At 44.8% G+C, this 19,139-nt stretch overlaps 2 protein-coding genes across 2 annotated transcripts; one reads left to right on the top strand and one right to left on the bottom strand.

The window, feature by feature from the left end:
• Positions 1-146: 146 nt before the first annotated feature.
• On the top strand, positions 147-859 carry LOC109778551 (uncharacterized). The gene has a single exon (XM_020337116.4). It carries the CDS (start codon positions 299-301, stop codon positions 662-664), a length of 366 nt encoding a protein of 121 aa, XP_020192705.1. The 5' UTR covers positions 147-298; the 3' UTR covers positions 665-859.
• A 67-nt stretch (positions 860-926) lies between these two features.
• Positions 927-2,222, bottom strand: LOC109778550 (uncharacterized). The gene is made up of 4 exons (XM_020337115.4): positions 1,711-2,222; positions 1,508-1,600; positions 1,280-1,417; positions 927-1,195 (listed from the first exon to the last, which is right to left on the bottom strand). The coding sequence occupies exons 1-4, from the start codon at positions 1,930-1,932 to the stop codon at positions 1,151-1,153; spliced, it is 498 nt and encodes a 165-aa protein (XP_020192704.1). The 5' UTR covers positions 1,933-2,222; the 3' UTR covers positions 927-1,150.
• Positions 2,223-19,139: the final 16,917 nt, after the last annotated feature.

Genomic DNA, 19,139 nt, shown 5'->3' with positions numbered 1-19,139 from the left:
GCTCACGTCTGCAGCAATGCTGAGGTACCAGCGCGCAGGAGATCGCCATGTTTGATTAATCCACTCATCCATATCCCTCTTGGAGCGTATCGCCCCGTCGCGTTCACGCCGTCTAAACTGTGTTGTGCGTCAGACCGGCAAATGCATCAGATTCACCGGACCGTCATTAGAATCACGACTTGTTCAATAAAAATAGGCAGCGCAAGTCAGTTGGTCGCCAGCCAGCCAGCCTCCTTATCATCTTGAACCCCGCAGAGAAAGTAGTAACCGCAGCCCGCCCAAGCAAATAGTAGAGGCGATGGGAGGAGGAGGGGCGAGGGGGAAGGAGTTCGGGAGCATGGAGGAGTTCTGGGGGTTCTACCTGGGCCAGCACTCGAAGCCGGCCACGCGGCGCTGGCACTTCGCCGGCACGCTCGCCTCGCTGGTCTGCGCGCTGCTGGCGGCCGCCACCGGCCGCGCCGCGCTCCTGGTGGCCTGCCCCGTGCTCGGCTACGGCATGGCCTGGTACAGCCACTTCTTCGTGGAGGGCAACCGGCCGGCCACGTTCGGCCACCCCGTCTGGTCCTTGCTCTGCGACTACCGCATGTTCGCCCTCATCCTCACCGGCCGCATCGACGCCGAGCTCGCCCGCCTCCGCATCCACCCACGCCTCGCCTCCGACTGACCGATCAGCCCGTCTCTTCGCCGTCCGTTCCGTGCCAACATCAATCAATCAATCAGTAAAAATTCCGCAGGTGTGGATTCCTCGGGGAAAAGACACTTGCAGGAGTATTTACCTACTACTGAGCTTCCTGGTGTATGTGTACTTGCTGCATATCTCTCTACGCACAGAAAAATAATACCATGTGTCTTCGCCTCTCGTGAATTGTGATTGCTCTAAGGCTAATCCTATCCTATGGTTTCTCTTCTGCTTGGTATGGGGGCAGTTCTAACACAAACTGAACATACTTCTGATTTATTTCCTGTACCTCATTCAGTTCCACAACACAGGTTCCCAAAACGACCCACGAGTTTGACAAGTAGATAGAACCTCACAAGAATCCCAATAACAAATACACGAATACGCGCCCTTAATTTTTTAATAGCCGATTAAACCGGAAGTCACACGCATCTGATGTAGTATGATGTTGGCTGTAGACCATTGCCCGGCTCAGCTGTCGCTTCTGTTGGGCTTGTCTGACTCCTCCTGATACACCTGAAACAAGCACAAAGCGTGTCAATCGTCGATGAGAACTGCAGAAATAGAAGAGGGGGAGAGGGGCAGTATCTGTCCTCCTACCGTGTCCGCTGACGGGATCCACTCGTTTGTGGCGGGGTTTCCCTTGGAGGAAGCATGGCGCTCCGTCGCATCCGGGTCTTCGGAGAGCTCGAACGAGGCGCCGGCCGGCCTGTCCACCTTGATGAAGCCCGTGCCAGTCTGCACCACGTCCATCGACCACGATTCAGTTCAGCGGCTCATATAATTCAGAGAAAAAATCAGTACAATGCAGGGGAAGAAGGAAGTGACCGTGTGATGCTGCTTGCCGACGCAGCCGAGGTCCTTGTAGTACTCCGTCTCCACGAACTCCTCGCCCGCCTTCCCGCCCTCGCACACCAGTTTCTGCGACAAGAAACCACACGCACAGCGGCATCAGCGGCTCCGCTCCGGCTTGTAGATTCTATGTATCTACGAGAGGTTTTGATGAACAGGAGGAGATGGTGCGACCGCACCTCGGAGTGGGCTTCCAGGTCCTGGAACTTGTCGAGCTCGGGGTGGGAGCCGTCGGCGCCGGGGCCGGCGAGCGCGTCGGTGTACACGGCGGAGTGGTCGCTGCGGGAGGGCTTGGAGTGGCGCTTGGGCGCCGCGCCGTCGTAGTACCCCCGCACCTCGTCCACCCTCACCGCCTCGTCCACGGGGGACAGGTGCGCGTCGCTCCTGCTCGGCCTCGACATGTCGGTCGGTCGACCGCTCCGCACAAGCTCGCCGGCCGATGCTACTGCTGCCGGAGCGTACCTCGGTGTTGTGTATTGTTATGCGGCGGCCGCGCTCGTTAGCGGTGGTGTTAATTGCGCGGGCGGTGCCGGTGGTGGTGGAGGAGGCTGAAAGCGCCGTGCTATTATGCCGCGCGCGACGGTGGCCTGCCCTGGCAGCGAGATGCTTGTGAGGAGAAAATATCCGCGGGGAGCTGGGTGGATAGAGAGGTACGTCGCTGGGTTAGTGAGAAGATGGACGGACCACGGACGAGAGGCCAGGAATGCGCAGCCGCTCGGCCGTCACGTCGGAGACGGCGAGACCGGGGCCCTGGCCGTGGCCGTGGTTTATCCGCAGGCGTTCAGACACGGCGTTCTGCTCAAATGCGTGGGGTTTATTTTATTTTTATTAGAAAAGGAGGATTACCCAGCCTCTGCATGAGTAAAATGCACAAAACCACCACGTTAGCGTCGCAGCTCTCGTAAAACCATTACTTTACAAAATGTGACACTTTGCACCGCGACATACTTTTGACAGTGGCAAAAACACTGATTCGTTTTCTAAGAGCGTTTCGACGTGGCCGATCACTCACGGGTCGACAACGGTGACGGCGAGGCACTAACGGCCGTTAATGGCCGTGTCCGAAGCGATTGGGCCGGCCCTCACTCCCATCCCTAGTTGTCTATCTCTCTCCTCTCTCGCGCGAGCAGGGCGGCGGTGGCGGTGGCTCCGGATCCATCGGCGAGGGAGTGGTTATTGAAAGTATGCCCTAGAGACAATAATATTGTATTATTATATTTTCGTTATTTATAATTAAGAGTTTATATTTTATGCTATAACTGCTATGATCCTGTAATATGCAATTTAGTGGAAAACTTATATGCACGTGTGAAATGATAAACGGTAAACAATAGGTTCCTGGTCTCACCTCTAAGACCGGCTCAAGTGTTGATGGTGATCACGTTTTCCGGATCTTAGGATATCGTTAAGTGTAACGATAGTCCTAAAACAACATTGAGGGTATGATGTTAGAAGAACGATCATATTGAATCGACCCAATACTTGTCTGTTATACTATGTGATCATATCGTCTAAAATCATCTGTTATAACACGAAGTGCTAGCATGTATTTTTGTTCCTCAGATCATGAGAGTGTCTTGGTCACTTCATACCGGACGGTGGGCTTTGGGATTGCTCAAACATCATCTGTAACAAGGTGATCATAACGACAACTTCGAGGCTCACCGAAAAGTTTGACAAGTTACTAGACAACTCAAGATTGGGATTTGCTCCTCCGACGATGGAGAGATATTCTTATGGCCCTCTCCGTGTGACGGCATCCATCATCGTCTGGCAAGACACATGTGACTACGTCACGGGAATGCCGAAGCACATCAACGAGAAAGAAGAACAAAACCAGTAGCGGGAACAAAGGTATAGTGAGCATGGTGATGACTCAAGAGGATACCGATGCACACCGAGTTTTGTAAAGTATCGCAAAGCAAAGGGAACATCACATGATAACCAAAGGTTCACTCGAATATCATTCGTGTAATCATAGGGACCGATATGGATGTCCACGGTTCCGCTATCGGTCGTTGAACGAAGGGTTTCGGTCATGTCTATGGTTTACCGAACCTACAGGGTCACAATCTTAAGGTAATAACGATCTGCTGAGTGTTAGTAGGATGGGAGTAATGAGAATATATTTGTGGAATTGTTTCATTAATACCCGGAATAGTTTCGAGAGGTTCCGGAAGTGTTTCGGGGTCACCGGAAGGGTTTCGGTGAATATCGGGTAATATCGGGTATTACCGATTAATATATATATATATATATATATATAGGTGAAAAATGTTTCCGGAGATGTTAAATTATATATATAATTCTCTGAAAATGTTTAGAACAAAAATATATTTAATTTAATATCAACGGGCCAAATAAGGCCAAGAGATGGAGAAGGAGTTGGGCCACAAGGGCCTAACAAGGGAGCCCCCCTTTCCTATAGGGGGGGGGGAATCCCACTTGGAGGGCGAGTCCTACTCCCCCTCTCTTGGTGGCAGCCCCCCCTTCCCCCCAATCCTATATATACTAGAGGATTTCCACCCTAGTGGTACACAAGTTTTGGAGCCTCCTCTAGTTGATCTAGTTTTAGTTCTTGTTGGTCCTAGTTGACTAATTAGAGCTAGCCCTAGCCACCTCTAATCCTCATAATTAGAAGCCCCGTGTGGTTCTAATCTCCTCCCTCTAATTCTCTGGCGACGATTAGCTCTGGCGAAGCATTGCCGGATCATGAAGACCGTACGCTTGCAACCAAGTAGAGAGACCGTGCTTTCGGTCTTCCGTTCGAGGGATCGTTCACGGGCAGTTCGCGGGATCGTCATCGATGTTCGAGGGAATCAAAGTACGATTTACACCGACTTGTCTACTTCTGCTGCACTCCCGGAGTCAGTAACGATCGTTGATCACAACCCGTTATGCATCTTCATATTATTCCTGGGTGATTGTAGGGCGATTTTTTTTTGTTTTCTACTATGTTTCCCAACAGTGGCATCATGAGCGGTTCCATGAGTAGATGCAGGTTGCGATCTAGATCACATGTGGATGTGAGAGTGATGTTCTTGCTATGCTTCCCTCGGGTGTTGCTTCGGTTCAGTTCATTGACGGCATGGTGTCGCTTTCTACAAGTTTCTGACAATCGCTCGGCTCTGGCTGTCGACGATATGCTAACAGTTCCTTGGGCTTCACCATAGTCAAGAATAGTGAACCACCGCGTACGCAAGAGGGCGATGAAGATGTATGATCTTCTAGGGGGTCACGCGTATTAGACGAAGTTTTGTGTGGGGGAACGATATTTTTAATTAAGTCTCTTCTTTCACACACCCCAAAAGTTAATCTAGCAACAAGGATTATCACTTTATGGTGTGCATGTAGGTAGCTAGGTTTATCCGTAAACCCTAGAAGCCACGTAATTAAAATTTGCCAAACTTATTAGAGGACGTCTAACTTGGTTTTGTATGGTTTGCATATGATGTGGTATAGCCTTCGTCATGATAATGAGTTTATGTATGAGATGGTTATATGTTGTAATGTTAAGTGGCCTGCGTGTCACGGCATGATGGCTGGAGCCACGAGATTGCCACCTTAATGTAAATATCATAGAGATCGATTACAGGTGACGGTGGCAAGACATACACGGAAATCCCCGATGAGGTGAAGGTGTACCAAGGCGCGGGACGAGGAGCTATAATTTTGTGCCACGGCGGAATTTCAGATTTTGGTGCCACGACAACGTTTTCTAAAACGGTCGCCATGTCAACGTTTTCCGAGATTGCCGCCACGGCAACATTTTTGAAACGGTTGCCATGACAATGAAATATTGGCCGTCACGTCGCTTGAACTGAAGATTGAAGACGATCATGGAGAACTCCCGGTGCCCAGGGCTATACCATGTCATGCTCTTATGAATTGCCTGGGATGTTTATCCCTTTATTTTTTGCACCCTTTAATTGCGCAATAGTCAATTATTAGGGTAATCTCTCACAAATATCAAGATAAAAGGTGCTCTTCCCAGTGTTGCAACCGTCTATAACACGTAGCGCTCCGAAGTGCGTCATGTCCACATGAGTACAAACGGGACGTGAAGTGTAAGACGGGGATGGTCAGACCATGTATGCAGATAACACTCGGTTGTCTTGAAGTTCTAGCAGAATCATTCTGAGCTCGGAGCATAAAGAATCGAAAGATGAACAAGAGTCATATGGAGATATGATCGACAAAAGTTTGCCCGTCGGTCAAGAATTCTTATCATCAGTGATGTTCACATCAATGGCTGAGAACTAGACTTGGATCTTGAATCACTCACAATTGATTATGAGAGATATTAATTTGAGTGGGAGTGCACTATAATATTAAAACTTGTTTTAATAAACTAGTGCAATATTAATTATGAATTATGTCTAAAATTGTTTGTGTTTATCGTTGTAGATTAAATTGCTCGCAATATGTTCAACTTAGCCCCTATGCTTGAGAAAGAAAAGTTGGCTGCAAATGGTGGAAACTATGCGGATTGGATCCGCAACCTGAGATTTGTTCTCAGGAGTCCTAAGAAGGAGTATGTGCTGGATCAACCCCTAGGTGATGCTCCCTCAAAAGATGCATCACCGGAAGAAGTTGCTGCTTATAATGCTCGTAGTGATGACTATGAGGCAGTCCAGTGTCTCATGTTAACTTGCATGGATCCTGAACTACAGAAGCGTTTCTACCACTCAATTTATAATTGGGTCACTAGATGTTCTGTACAAGAAACAGGCAAGGACCGAACGGTTTGAATTAACCAAGGCCCTGATGGAATGCAAGATGAGAAAGGGTTCCTCAATGAGTGAGCATATAGTGAATCTTGTTGGCTATGTTGATAGACTTGCTTCACTGGAATTTGGAATTTCGTCTACACTCGGTACATATATTGTGCTTGCTTCACTCCCCCATCTTACGATGGTTTTATCATGAATTACAACATGAACGGGATGGAGAAAAGTGCAAACGAGTTGCTTGCTATGCTCAAAACTGCGGAAGCTGGAATGCAGAATAACAAAGATGTGTTGATGGTTAACAAAATTACTAGTTTCAAAAGGAAGGGCAAGTCCAAGAAGAAATCTACTGGTGCCGGTAAGACCGTCTCTCAGAAGAAGAACAAGCGCGGAACCTCTAAAGAGACTGAATGTTTCTACTGCAAACAGAAGGGTCACTGGAAGCGGAACTGCAAGAAATATCTGGCAGACAAGAAGAATGGTTCTTCCGGTAAAGGTATAAATGTTATACAAAGTTAATGTTATTTATCTTGTTTCTATAAGTCACAAGTATTTGATACTTATTATAGTTATCGGCTGCTCTTTTTTGCAATATGATGCAGGGACTACAGAAAGCTCACAAGTTGAGAAGAAATAAAAGACATGATGCTAGTCAAGGATGGTGATGGGATCGCTACTCAGGACTGATGGAATCATGGCTTTAGTTTATCTTCAAGATTCATCTTAGGATCGAATAATAGTTATTGCGTTCCAGAGTTGTATAAGACATTATATTTTGGATTATGCGACAGATGTTCTTATAATATTTTGAACAATAGTTGTTAAAGTGATTATAAGGATATGTTTGGATTTACCGCAAATTTTTGTTGGTTTATTCAATGAATCTTGATTTGGAATTTTTAACATTAATGCTAAACGTCTTGAGAAGACTGATATATCATTGCTTGGCTTTAATCGGGGAAATAAACTTCATATAGATGAAGTATTGAAATCTCTTAATAGAGAAATCAAATAAAAGAATACACAGTGATGTATGAAGTCTGATAAACAAGCCAGGGCACAATGAATAATAATACTTCATTAAAATCAGGTAAATATGATTTACTTATAAAATTTGAAATATTTGAATAGTTCAAAGGAATTTCAGAATATATTTGAAGATTTCAAATATTTTATGAAGATAAGGATCATTATGACAAAAGATAAAGTAATTCTTCAAGATTGAAGAAAATTATCTGAGTCATAAGTTTAGCAAAAACACTCAAATAATTATGGAATTATTTATTACCGACCCGCCTTTATACTTTGGGGTATAAATTGAAACAGCAAAGATATACACTAAAAAAGAGCACCGCAAATTAGTCTGGTTAATGAAACCATAAGAGTTATGGAAATTATGAACAAGAATAAAAGTTGTAGGATATCTCAAAGAAATGATTTGAGTTCCTTCCATTGGAATGTTCAAAAGGAAAAATGTTTGACACAGATGGACACTTTTTCAAGAAAAGGTTTTCTTGTCAAAAAGATAAGTGGGAGAATATTACAGCTTAGAAAGGATTATTGAATCCATGACGGTGATAAGCAGAATTAACAAACAGGAAATTGTTCTGATATATTGTCTACAAAAGGAACTGTAAATTACTACATTGGATGTAGAAATTCTAAAGCATGTAACAGGTGTATACAAATCAGGAATATTGTTGAATTTTTGAAATTTTACAATGAGATATCCATCTTTGAAAGAAGATGAACTAGCACACTACAAGGAAACAATAGCGGTGCCCAGCTGAAAGGAATGACTCATAGCCATGCACACCGAAATAAAAATATAATTAAGTTTAGAACTTTATTATAATTGACAAGTTTGGAACTTGGTTGATACTTCAAAGAGTTTTGAAGAAAATGGATATTAAAAGTAAGTTTCCTAAAAGGAAGGATGTATGAATGATACAACCAGAAAGGTTTTAAAATCCTCAGGACACCGGGTAAAAGTGCAAACTTCAAAAAGGTTTTTGAAGATTATAACGAGTGAGCTGATATTGAGATTTTGATCTTATCAAAGAAACCTTGTGTATATACATAACTCAGTGGGAGCTATATAGTATTTCTGATCTCATATGTTTATGACATATTATGAAATGGAAATAATATAGTTTCTTAGCAAAAAATAAAATGTTATCGAAACATGTTTTCATCAAATAGCAAGGCAAAATATTGGGCATAAAAGAATCTATAAAGATAGATCAATATGTCTGATTGAGCTTAAAAGTTTATATATTTTGACAAAGGTTTAAAATGTTTAAATAGAGAAACTGTTTCTCTCAGTGTCATATAACAAGATGCTTATCTATTAATGAGCATGAGTAGATGAAAGAACATCATCTTGATAGTTATAATATATGAAAGGGCCAAGAGTTTTACTAAGTGTTAGTAACAGATATCAAGGATCTCAAAAGAATAAATGTATTATTTTGAGCATATGAAGTTAAAAATTCATTATTGAGAATATATGAATATCAACTTCATGATTGATATAATTAGGGCTATGATAAGATTATTTTATGAACAATATTGATGATTCTATAACGATAATTTATGTTTTGAAAACATTAGAAGTTTCAATGTTGTCTGAATAAGGAAGAGTCTTGATATAAAAGGGTAGATCCAATAATCTAGTAATGTCTTGATATAATTGGATGTTACAAAAGTTGTAAAGAAACACTTTAACAATATATTGAGAATATGGCAAATCAAGAAATGTCTTGATATAATTGGGTATTACAAAAGTTGTAATAAACCCATAATCATTATGTCAGAATCGGGGCTCCGTTGACCCAAACAAGGTTCGAACTCTAGGGTGTGCGCGAAAGATTCCGCTGGGCTACAGCCTGCCGCTCATCGCCTCACGGCCTTGATCTGACATGCTCGTGCGAACGGGGAAGGAAGAGGACACGAGATTTACCCAGGTTCGGGCCACCTTGTGGTGTAAGACCCTACTCTTGCTTTGTGGTGGATTGCCTCGCGAGGAGGATGAGTATGAACTATTACAAGAGCGAACTGCCTCGTGAGGGCTCAGTGGGTGAGAATGGATCAACCTCCTTGTCCGGCCCCTTCTCAATGGTGGAGACTGATGTTTTCTTGAACTTCGTTGGTATTTCCTCAAAGAGGAAGGGATGATGCATCACAACAACGGTAGGTATTTCCCTCGGTGATGAGACCAAGGTTATCGAACCAGTAGGAGAACCACGCAACACTACGTGAATGGCACCTGCACACAAATAACAAATACTCCCAACCCGATGTATTAAAGGGGTTGTCAATCCCTTTCAGGTAATGACGCCAGAAATTGGCAAATTGACGGGATAAAAATTTAATAGATTGGATAAACATATCTCGAATAAAATAAAGTGCAGCAAGGTATTTTTGTATTTTTGGATTAGTAGATCTGAAAGCGAATAAAAATAGATCGCAAAGGCAAATATAATAAGAGGCCCGGGGGCCGTAGATTTCACTAGTGGATTCTCTCGAGAAAAATAGTACAATGGGTAAACAAATTACTGTTGGGCAATTGATAGAACTTCAAATAATCATGACGATATCCAGGCAATGATCATTATATAGGCATCACGTCCAAGATTAGTAGACCGACTGCTGCCTGCATCTACTACTATTACTCCACACATCGACCGCTATCCAGCATGCATCTAGTGTATTAAGTTCATGGAGAAATGGAGTAATGCAATAAGAATGATGACATGATGTAGACAAGATCTATTTATGTAGAAATAGACCCCATCTTGTTATCCTTAATAGCAACGATACATACGTGTCGGTTCCCCTTTTGTCACTGGGATCAAGCACCGTAAGATCGAACCCATCACAAAGCACCTCTTCCCAGTGCAAGATAAATAGATCAAGTTGGCCAAACAAAACCCAAATATCGGAGAAGAAATACGAGGCTATATGTAATCATGCATATAAGAGATCAAAGAAGACTCAAATAACTTTCATGGAAAAAAACATAGATCTGATCATGAACTCAAAGTTCATCGGATCCCAACAAACACACCGCAAAAAGAGTTACATCATATGGATCTCCAAGAGACCATTGTATTGAGAATCAAAAGAGAGAGAGGAAGCCATCTAGCTACTAACTACGGACCCGTAGGTCTACAATGAACTACTCACGCATCATCAGAGAGGCACCAATGAGGATGATGAACCCCTCCGTGATGGTGTCTAGATTGGATCTGGTGGTTCTGGAACTTGCAGCGGCTGGAATTGATTTTCGTCGACTCCCCTAGTGTTTCTGGAATATTGGGGTATTTGAAGGAAATATGCCCTAGAGGCAATAATAAAGTTATTATTTTATATTTCCTTATATCACGATAAATGTTTATTATTCATGCTAGAATTGTATTAACCGAAAACTTGATACATGTGTGGATACATAGACAAAACACCGTGTCCCTAGTAAGCCTCTACTATACTAGCTCGTTAATCAAAGATGGTTAAGTTTCTTAACCATAGACATGTGTTGCCATTTGATGAACGGGGTCACATCATTAGGAGAATGATGTGATGGACAAGACCCATCCGTTAGCTTAGCATATTGATCGTTCAGTTTTATTGCTATTGCTTTCTTCATGTCAAATACATATTCCTTCGACTATGAGATTATGCAACTCCTAGATACCGGAGGAATACCTTGTGTGCTATCAAACATCACAACGTAACTGGGTGATTATAAAGATGCTCTACAGGTATCTTCGAAGGTGTTTGTTGGGTTGGCATAGATCAAGATTAGGATTTGTCACTCCGAGTATCGGAGAGGTATCTCTGGTCCCTCTCGGTAATGCACATCATAAGAAGTCTTGCAAGCAAAGTAATTAATGAGTTAGTTACAAGATGATGTATTACGGACCGAGTAAAGAGACTTGCCGGTAACGACATTGAACTAGGTATGTGTGACACCCGGATAATTAGACTATAGTAATTCCCTGCTAATGATGACACGTCACCTCTGTCACTGTAGTTAATCTCGGGTTAGTTAAAAAACCGATTCAAATTCAAAATTGAATTAAAGGCAAACAACAAAATTTTTCAAACTTAAAACTAAAATGTCCGGGTTGTGCCAAGTAATGCAAAGTTAATTGTGGTGAAGAAACCCCACTTTTATAAAATGTTTTAATACTCTAAAATGAATAAAATGGTAGTTGAAACGATTGAATATGTGCCTTTGATATTTTATAAAATGATAAACTATTTTATTTTGAGGTAAAAACTTTTAGGTTAGTGGGTTATTTTGAAACACTATTTTTGAAGCTATTGTCATATTTTGCTAAACTGAAAATAAAGTGTAACTAAAATAAAACAAAAAAGAAAAGTGGAAATAAAACAAAACAAATAAAAAGGACCTCCCTGGCCAACTGGTCCAAACGGCCCCAGCCGACCAGCCCACTGGCTCGGCCGACCCATCCCCACTCCCTTATCCCCTGAGGCGACCCAAACCCTAACCACCGACACCCCACTTCCCCCACTCGCTCTCCCCCCGATCTGGATCGGGATCGACCCCTATCCCGTCGCCCCCGACGCCCTGCGCCCGCCCTTCGCCGTCCACCATCGCCCGAGGTCCCCGTCGGCGCCGCCTCCTCGCCCTCTCCATCAATGGCCACCTCATCGCCGCGCCCGTCGCCGGACCGCCTCCCCGTCTCCGTCGATCGTCCCCGTCCCCCTCCCCACGGGTCGCCCCCGAGCCTCGCCGCCCCCTTCTCACGACGAACGTGAGACCCCTCCCCTCTCCCCTCTGTCCCCGTATCCCACCCACGCGCTGTGCACGCGTGCGCTCGACGCACGCTGGCCGCGCCCGCATGCCGTTGCCCGTGCCCGGTCACCCCTCGTACGCGCCCGCAGTCCCCGCATCGGCTCGCGCGCCCATAGTCCCCGCCATCGCCCGCGCTCCCTCTGCTTCACGCCCGCTCGGCCACTCGTGGCCATCGCCGCGCCGGCCCCGCCCCCTGCTCACCACCTGCCCACGTCGCCACGGCCCGACCTCGCGTCCGCCGCGCTCCACCCTACCTTCGCTGCGGCCTCACCCCGTAACCCCCTCTCGCTCGGGTCACCGCCCCGCCTCTCTCTGCCGCTGTGGCTCGCGGCTGCCCGCGCACCCCACTCGCCGCCTCCTCTGCTGCTGGCCGCTGCTCCGCCCCGTCCCTGGCCACCAGCCCTATGCCGCTCCGCCACCGCAGCGCCCCACTGCTCCTCCGTTGCCGCCACCGGCGGTCACCTGCCCTGAGGCCGCCACCGGCCGTGGCCTCGCCCCCTTCTGGGCGGGTGCTCGATCGGTCCGCCCCGCTTTGCGCCCAGCGCCCGCTAAGGCCCCTGGCCAATGACACGCGGGGTCTACCCGAAAAGAAAAAAATAAATAAATGAAAAGATATAATAATGAAAATAGTTAGTTAATTAATTAACAAAATGAATTAATTAATCTAATTAATCCTGTTAATTAACCTGTTAACTACCTAATTAGTCTAACTAAAACTGTTAGTTAACTAGGCAGTCAATGACAGGGGGCCCACCCTGTGTTGACCAGTCAAACTTTGACTGGTCAACTGGGTCCCCTAGCCCACATGTTAGCCTCTATGTACATTCTGTGTACACAGGGCTGGGTACCCATAGCATTTTGTCTATTAATTTTGAATTAATAATAATTTCAGAAAATGATTAAAACTTTGAAAATTAATATTAAACAATCCGTAACTCGGATGAAAATACTTTGTACATGAAAGTTGCTTAGAACGATGAGACGAATCCGAATAGCAGCCCGTTCGTTCGCCACACGTCCCTAGCATAGCGAACCTGTAACCTTTCCCCTCCGGTTCATTTGTCCGAATATGCCAAACACCGGGAATACTTTCCCGGATGTTTCCCCCCTTCACCGGTATCACCTATCCCCACGTTAGGTCACCCCTAGCACAACGTATTGTCGTGTCTTACTTTGTGTTACATTTGATTGCTTTGTTATTTATTGTGTTCCCCCTCTGTTACTTCTTTCCGGTAGACTCCGAGACCACTGCCGATGTCCGTGTGTTCGACTACATCGAAGATGACCCCTCCTTGCAAGAGCAACCAGGCAAGCCCCCCCTTGATCACCAGATATCGCATATTCCTTCTCTCTACTGTTTGCATTAGAGTAGTGTAGCATGTTACTGCTTTCGGTTAATCCTATTCTGCTGCATAGCCTGTCATTGTTGCTACAGTTGTTACCCTTACTTGCAATCCTAAATGCTTAGTATAGGATGCTAGTATTCCATCAGTGGCCCTACATTCTTGTGCGTCTGCCATGCTATACTACCGGGCCATGATCACTCGGGAGGTGATCACGGGTATATATTTATATACATAATGTATGATACATGTGGTGACTAAAGTTGGGTCGGCTCGTTGAGTACCCGCGGTTGATTCACGGATTGGGGGATGAAAGGACAAACTTTCCCGACGGCCCTCTGTGTGGATCTTTGTGGTGGAGCGACAGGGCAGGTTGAGACCACCTAGGTGAAAGGTGGGCCTGGCCCTGGTCGGCATCCGTGGATACTTCAATTAACACGCTTAACGAGATCTCGGTATTTGATCTGAGTCTGGCCACTAGCCTATACGCACTAACCAACTACGCGGGAACAGTTATGGGCACTCGACGTCGTGGTATCAGCCGAAGCCTTCTTGACGTCAGCGACTGAGCGGCGCGCGCCGGATTGGACTGGAACACCTGGTCTTGTATTAGGGAGGCTAGGTCTGCTTCCGGCCTCGTTCACAACGTGCAGGTGAGCAACGGGCGATGGGCCCAAACCCCTGCGCGCATAGGATTTAGACCGGCGTGCTGACCTCTCTGTTGTGCCTAGGTGGGGCTGCGACGTGTTGATCTTCCGAGGCCGGGCATGACCCAGGTAAGTGTGTCCGGCCAAAGGGGATCGAGCGTGTTGGGTAATGTGGTGCACCCCTGCAGGGAAGTTTATCTATTCGAATAGCCGTGTCCCTGGGTAAAAGGACGACCCGGAGTTGTACCTTGACCTTATGACAACTAGAACCAGATACTTAATAAAACACACCCTTTCAAGTGCCAGATACAACCCGGTGATCACTCTCTCACAGGGCGACGAGGAGGGGATCGCCGGGTAGGATTATGCTATGCGATGATACTTGGTGAACTTACCATCTACTCTCTTCTACATGCTACAAGATGGAGGCTGCCAGAAGCGTAGTCTTCGACAGGACTAGCTATCCCCCTCTTATTCTGGCATTCTGTAGTCCAGTCCACCGATATTGCCCCTTTACACTGATACCCATGCATATGTAGTGTAGATCCTTGCTTGCGAGTACTTTGGATGAGTACTCACGATTGCTTTTCTCCCTCTTCCCCCCTTTCCATTTCTTCCTGGTTGTCGCAACCAGATGCTGGAGCCCAGGAGCCAGAAGCCACCATCGACGACGACTCCTACTACACCGGAGGTGCCTACTACTACGTGCAGGGCGCTCACGACGACCAGGAGTAGTTTAGGAGGATCCCAGGGAGGAGGCCTGCGCCTCTTTTGATCTGTATCCCAGTTTGTGCTAGCCTTCTTAAGGCAAACTTGTTTAACTTATGTCTGTACTCAGATATTGTTGCTTTCGCTGACTCGTCTATGATCGAGCACTTGTATTCGAGCCCTCGAGGCCCCTGGCTTGTATTATGATGCTTGTATGACTTATTTTATTTTTAGAGTTGTGTTGTGATATCTTCCCGTGAGTCCCTGATCTTGATCGTACACGTTTGCGTGTATGATTAGTGTAGGATTGAATCGGGGGTGTCACAAGTTGGTATCAGAGCCGACTGCCTGCAGGAATCCCCTTCCACACTCCTTGGCCGAAGTCGAGTCTAGACATTACAAAACTTTTTACTAACATGGCTGTGTGTCTTACGGGCCCACATCACCATTGGGTGGTATTATGATCTTTTATTTCTCGTCTATACTCTGGGACTCTAATCTCTCTTCTATTCGGGTGAAATGAATTTACTAACTCTGACTCTAATTTCCCGTAACTACTTCCTCCTGGAGAGCCCCTTATCACAAATGATCGCCGGCTGGACCATAAGATTTCGAAGTTATTCTCCGATATTCTTTCGAGACTTGTGCCTGTTGCTTTTGCAATCCCTACCATCGATAAATACTTATGGATAACTGCCTACATTTGTCGTTCTTATCTTCATCCCCAGTTGCTCTTGTAGTTACGGGATGCCCTGAAATACTCTCCGATGTTCCAAGAATCCTTTATGCTTACTGCCCTGCAGTTCCTTACCGCATGAATACCACTACGAATAATTCTTCATCCTTGTCGATGAATTGTTCATTACTAGTTGATCGTATGATTCACAAGATACATTGAAATACTATCCGATCTTCTCGTAATTCTCGGCCAACTATTGCTCTGCAAATACTTGTCTACTTGCATTATGGTTGCGGTCCATATGTCTAGCAATATTCATTAGTATCCTTTGTCATCATCATTTTCATCCTTTGATTGATATGTTACGAATGCTCGCAATCCTTAGTCAAATCCTAGAATTCATCCTTCCGGCTCAGATGTCATTTTGAACAGGAGCTGGTTCACGACCAATCAAATTACCGTCGATTGTATCCCTAAGTCTACTCAACTTATCCATCCTTAATCAGAGCGTATGCTCCTGAGCCCTCAATTTGAAAATCACGATTCCTTTGCATTTGAGCTATGAATTAGTCAGTTGTTTCTATAATCCAATGCCTTTGCATTGTTACTTCTTCTGGTTGTGTGTCGATGCTCACATCAGCTCCCTTATGGACCGGCACATCCTTTGTTGGATTTTATCCAACAACGTCCTTCATATTCAATAACCTTGGGAGCCTTCCCTCGGATACATAATGCCTTTGGTAAATTGTATCCTCTGCTTTCTCAACCATGCTCTGTTTTCGAGCTTGTGTAAATTACTCCTGAAGTTGTGGTATATGTTTCTAAGATGCCCTGGTGGGTTGAAGCTATGCCTTTTCTAATCTGTATGAACCCGGAAACTACTAAGGGTCATACTCTACTGTTGTTATGTCAGATAAAATTTCAACACTACAACTTCATCGCAGGTGAGAAGTGAATGAAAGGTTATGCATTAGAGAAGTGGGAGTCGACCTTGAACTTTGTGTTCATGCCCATGGACACGATGTAGATCCTATCATGGAAGCTTCTTGTAATAATAACTATTTCCTTGATGAATATCATGTGGTAACAGTGAATTGATCCTTTGCAACCGTGGTTCCGACCATGATTGTTCTCCTTTGATTCTATTTCTCGGACAAGTTAAAGTACTTGCCTTCTGTAGATCAGTACGCCTGCCCAACCTCTATTTTGTTCCACCTTCGAGTATTATCCCCTGGTATCTCGAGGATATCATGCCATTGCACTACATCTTATGAATTTGTGCTGGAATAATACCTTTCCCTATCATAGTCACTCCACGAGTTCTGGGTTGTTGTCAATCGAGAACACCAAATAGTGAATTGAGTCCGCACTGCGATTCGACAACTCTTAGTAATCTTCATTGCTAACGAGTTTGTACTCGATCATGTCATTCCCAACTGATTGACTACATCATCAACGTCAGGCTGACTGCTTGACCATTCTACATATGTCCTTCATCCCCGGGACACAATCCCGACAGTGCTCTAAGCTTACATCGAACTTCCGCATCATATTGTTTGTCTTGAGAGACAACTCCGAATTCTGAGATGGCATCTTATCTATGGTTATAGTAACCTTTTGCCTCACCATTCCCTTGGTGTGATGTCGTCGCCGATCGATTACATCTTCTTGAAGCCTCTCGATAAATGTGTCGTGATCATCGTCAACATTTTAACTTCTTCCGAGACATACATTGAGTTCCCGATGAGAAATTGCATGCTTGCCCCCTCGATGATTTGTGTTAACATCAACAACATTATTGATTTCCCTCCCAACACAAAACTTGTTCTAGTTTTGCATTGTACCTTGAGTTCCTTGCTATCCGACTTATGTTATGCTCTACCTTGGAGTATTACCATCGTTTATGTCAAGAATGTCGTGAAAATTTCACCACCTCTTATGAATTATTGATGCAAGTAATACTTCTCACCATAACCTTCCCTTCTTGGTCCCCGTGTTGATTCTAACCGGGATACCAACAAGTGAACGGTGCTGCTTGGATTCTTTACTTCTAGCAACCCTATTGCTTTGAAGTTGATGGACGATAGTTCGTTCTTAGACTATTGGATGTTGAACCACCATTCTAACATTGATCATGCTACCTAAGCCCATTTTTCGGGTGCACCTTTCAACCAATGTTTACTTGCGTATGTTTTCCTCAGGCATACATAATTATATCATTTGATCTGACAAATGTTATCTCCTTGTTTACATTATTGAGGAGATCCATCTTTTTGGAAATCTCGAGGATTGTCGCTGACTCCATCAGCTACCCCCTCATCCTCTCCTTGGTTTAAATGATGAACTCGTGTGTTGGAACTCGCTCCATAGTTCATTTCCCGAGAATCTTACATTGTCATCTCGTCAATTTGTGTTGCACCTTTTCTTCCTAGGTATCCTACCACCAATCAGAACTGAATCTTGGTCTGATACGATGGTTGGAACATACTTTCCAAGAGATATAACCCTAGTCTTTATGTGACCCGGTAAGGTGATGTCGTGCCTAGCACACCTGGCCGGAGGCCCTGTTGTTATAGATTCCTTTTCAGCAAGGTTATCCATTCTTCCATGAGGAAATTGTAAGACTTATTCTATAAGTTGTTTCTGATGGATCCTTTGTATCCAAAGTCTGACCTTTGCTTGAAGGCCATGCCAATGATATCTCGAAGCATGTATGTGGTACTCCGATTTCCAATAAGAACATCTGAAGCACAATGATAAATTTTCTTTATCAAATTATCCAAACACCGTTGTATGGTAATGCCATGAGGTTTCTCCCCCCTTTCCTAAAGGGTTTTCTGCATTATATCCTGTCGTGGATATCATGCTCTGTTTGTCCTTGGGAAGGATATACCCCTGAATAATGTGTTTAAACACATTTTCCTTTCCATTGTTCTATTTAATTTGATGATCACCTTTTCCACTGCATTGTTTTGTTTAACCTTTCTGGTGATCTATATGATCTAAGTAGTAATATTCTTCTGCTTATGTAAACACCTAGGTGTACAATCGTGTCGATAAGACCCTGTTACTATTGTTGATGACATTCCGGTAACCACCGATGGACGAGAACTTTGCCTATTGGTCCGCCTCGTTTCAACGAGCAGGAAAATGGTTCTCTTCGTCCCTCGCCCTAGGTACCAATGTTGTTGCCAACAAAACTGACAGGCTATCCTCTGACATACCTTGCTATCTTGATCGTGCAAATGTTAGCGCCTTCCTGCTTTTAACCCACATGGTGGGCCCATAACCCACCATTCCACATGATCGAAACCTGACTCTCCTATACCCCTGTACCCAAGGTTGTTCCTCACGCGTGGCCTCATATGTAATTCATGAGCCACCTTCCGAGAGATCATCAATTTTGGTATCAGACACAACACTTATTCCCGTTGCTTTGAACCCCTGTCACGCCATGTTTCACGCATCGAGCAATTGCATGCCCGCTCGAAACTTCCCATAATACCTCCTCACTTTGCTCTCGATAATGTCACAAGTTTCAATTCGAGAGTTACTTTCCGCTGCCTTCCCTGATGTTATCTACTAGATAAGCAAACATTGTAATGGTCCGTTCTTCCGTAATACCACCTTATCCTTTCATAAGTATGATGGAGTTCCCGAAGAAAGGACGACAACTT

Source organism: Aegilops tauschii, chromosome 4 (genome assembly GCF_002575655.3).
Source record: "Aegilops tauschii subsp. strangulata cultivar AL8/78 chromosome 4, Aet v6.0, whole genome shotgun sequence".
Classification (NCBI taxonomy): Eukaryota; Viridiplantae; Streptophyta; class Magnoliopsida; order Poales; family Poaceae; genus Aegilops; species Aegilops tauschii.
The sequence above is the reverse complement of the archived record's forward strand: the minus strand, read 5'-3'. Positions and strand labels throughout refer to the sequence as shown.

What these genes read in the sequence shown, in the direction of transcription:
- LOC109778551 (XM_020337116.4), top strand. Translation starts at nt 299, where the DNA reads ATGGGAGGAGGAGGGGCGAGGGGGAAGGAGTTCGGGAGCATGGAGGAG.
- LOC109778550 (XM_020337115.4), bottom strand. Translation starts at nt 1,932, where the DNA reads ATGTCGAGGCCGAGCAGGAGCGACGCGCACCTGTCCCCCGTGGACGAG. An exon ending in TCGGCAAGCAGCATCACACG is followed by an intron (nt 1,418 to 1,507) that starts GTCACTTCCTTC and finishes GACGTGGTGCAG; the next exon opens with ACTGGCACGGGCTTCATCAA. An exon ending in GGATCCCGTCAGCGGACACG is followed by an intron (nt 1,196 to 1,279) that starts GTAGGAGGACAG and finishes TGCTTGTTTCAG; the next exon opens with GTGTATCAGGAGGAGTCAGA.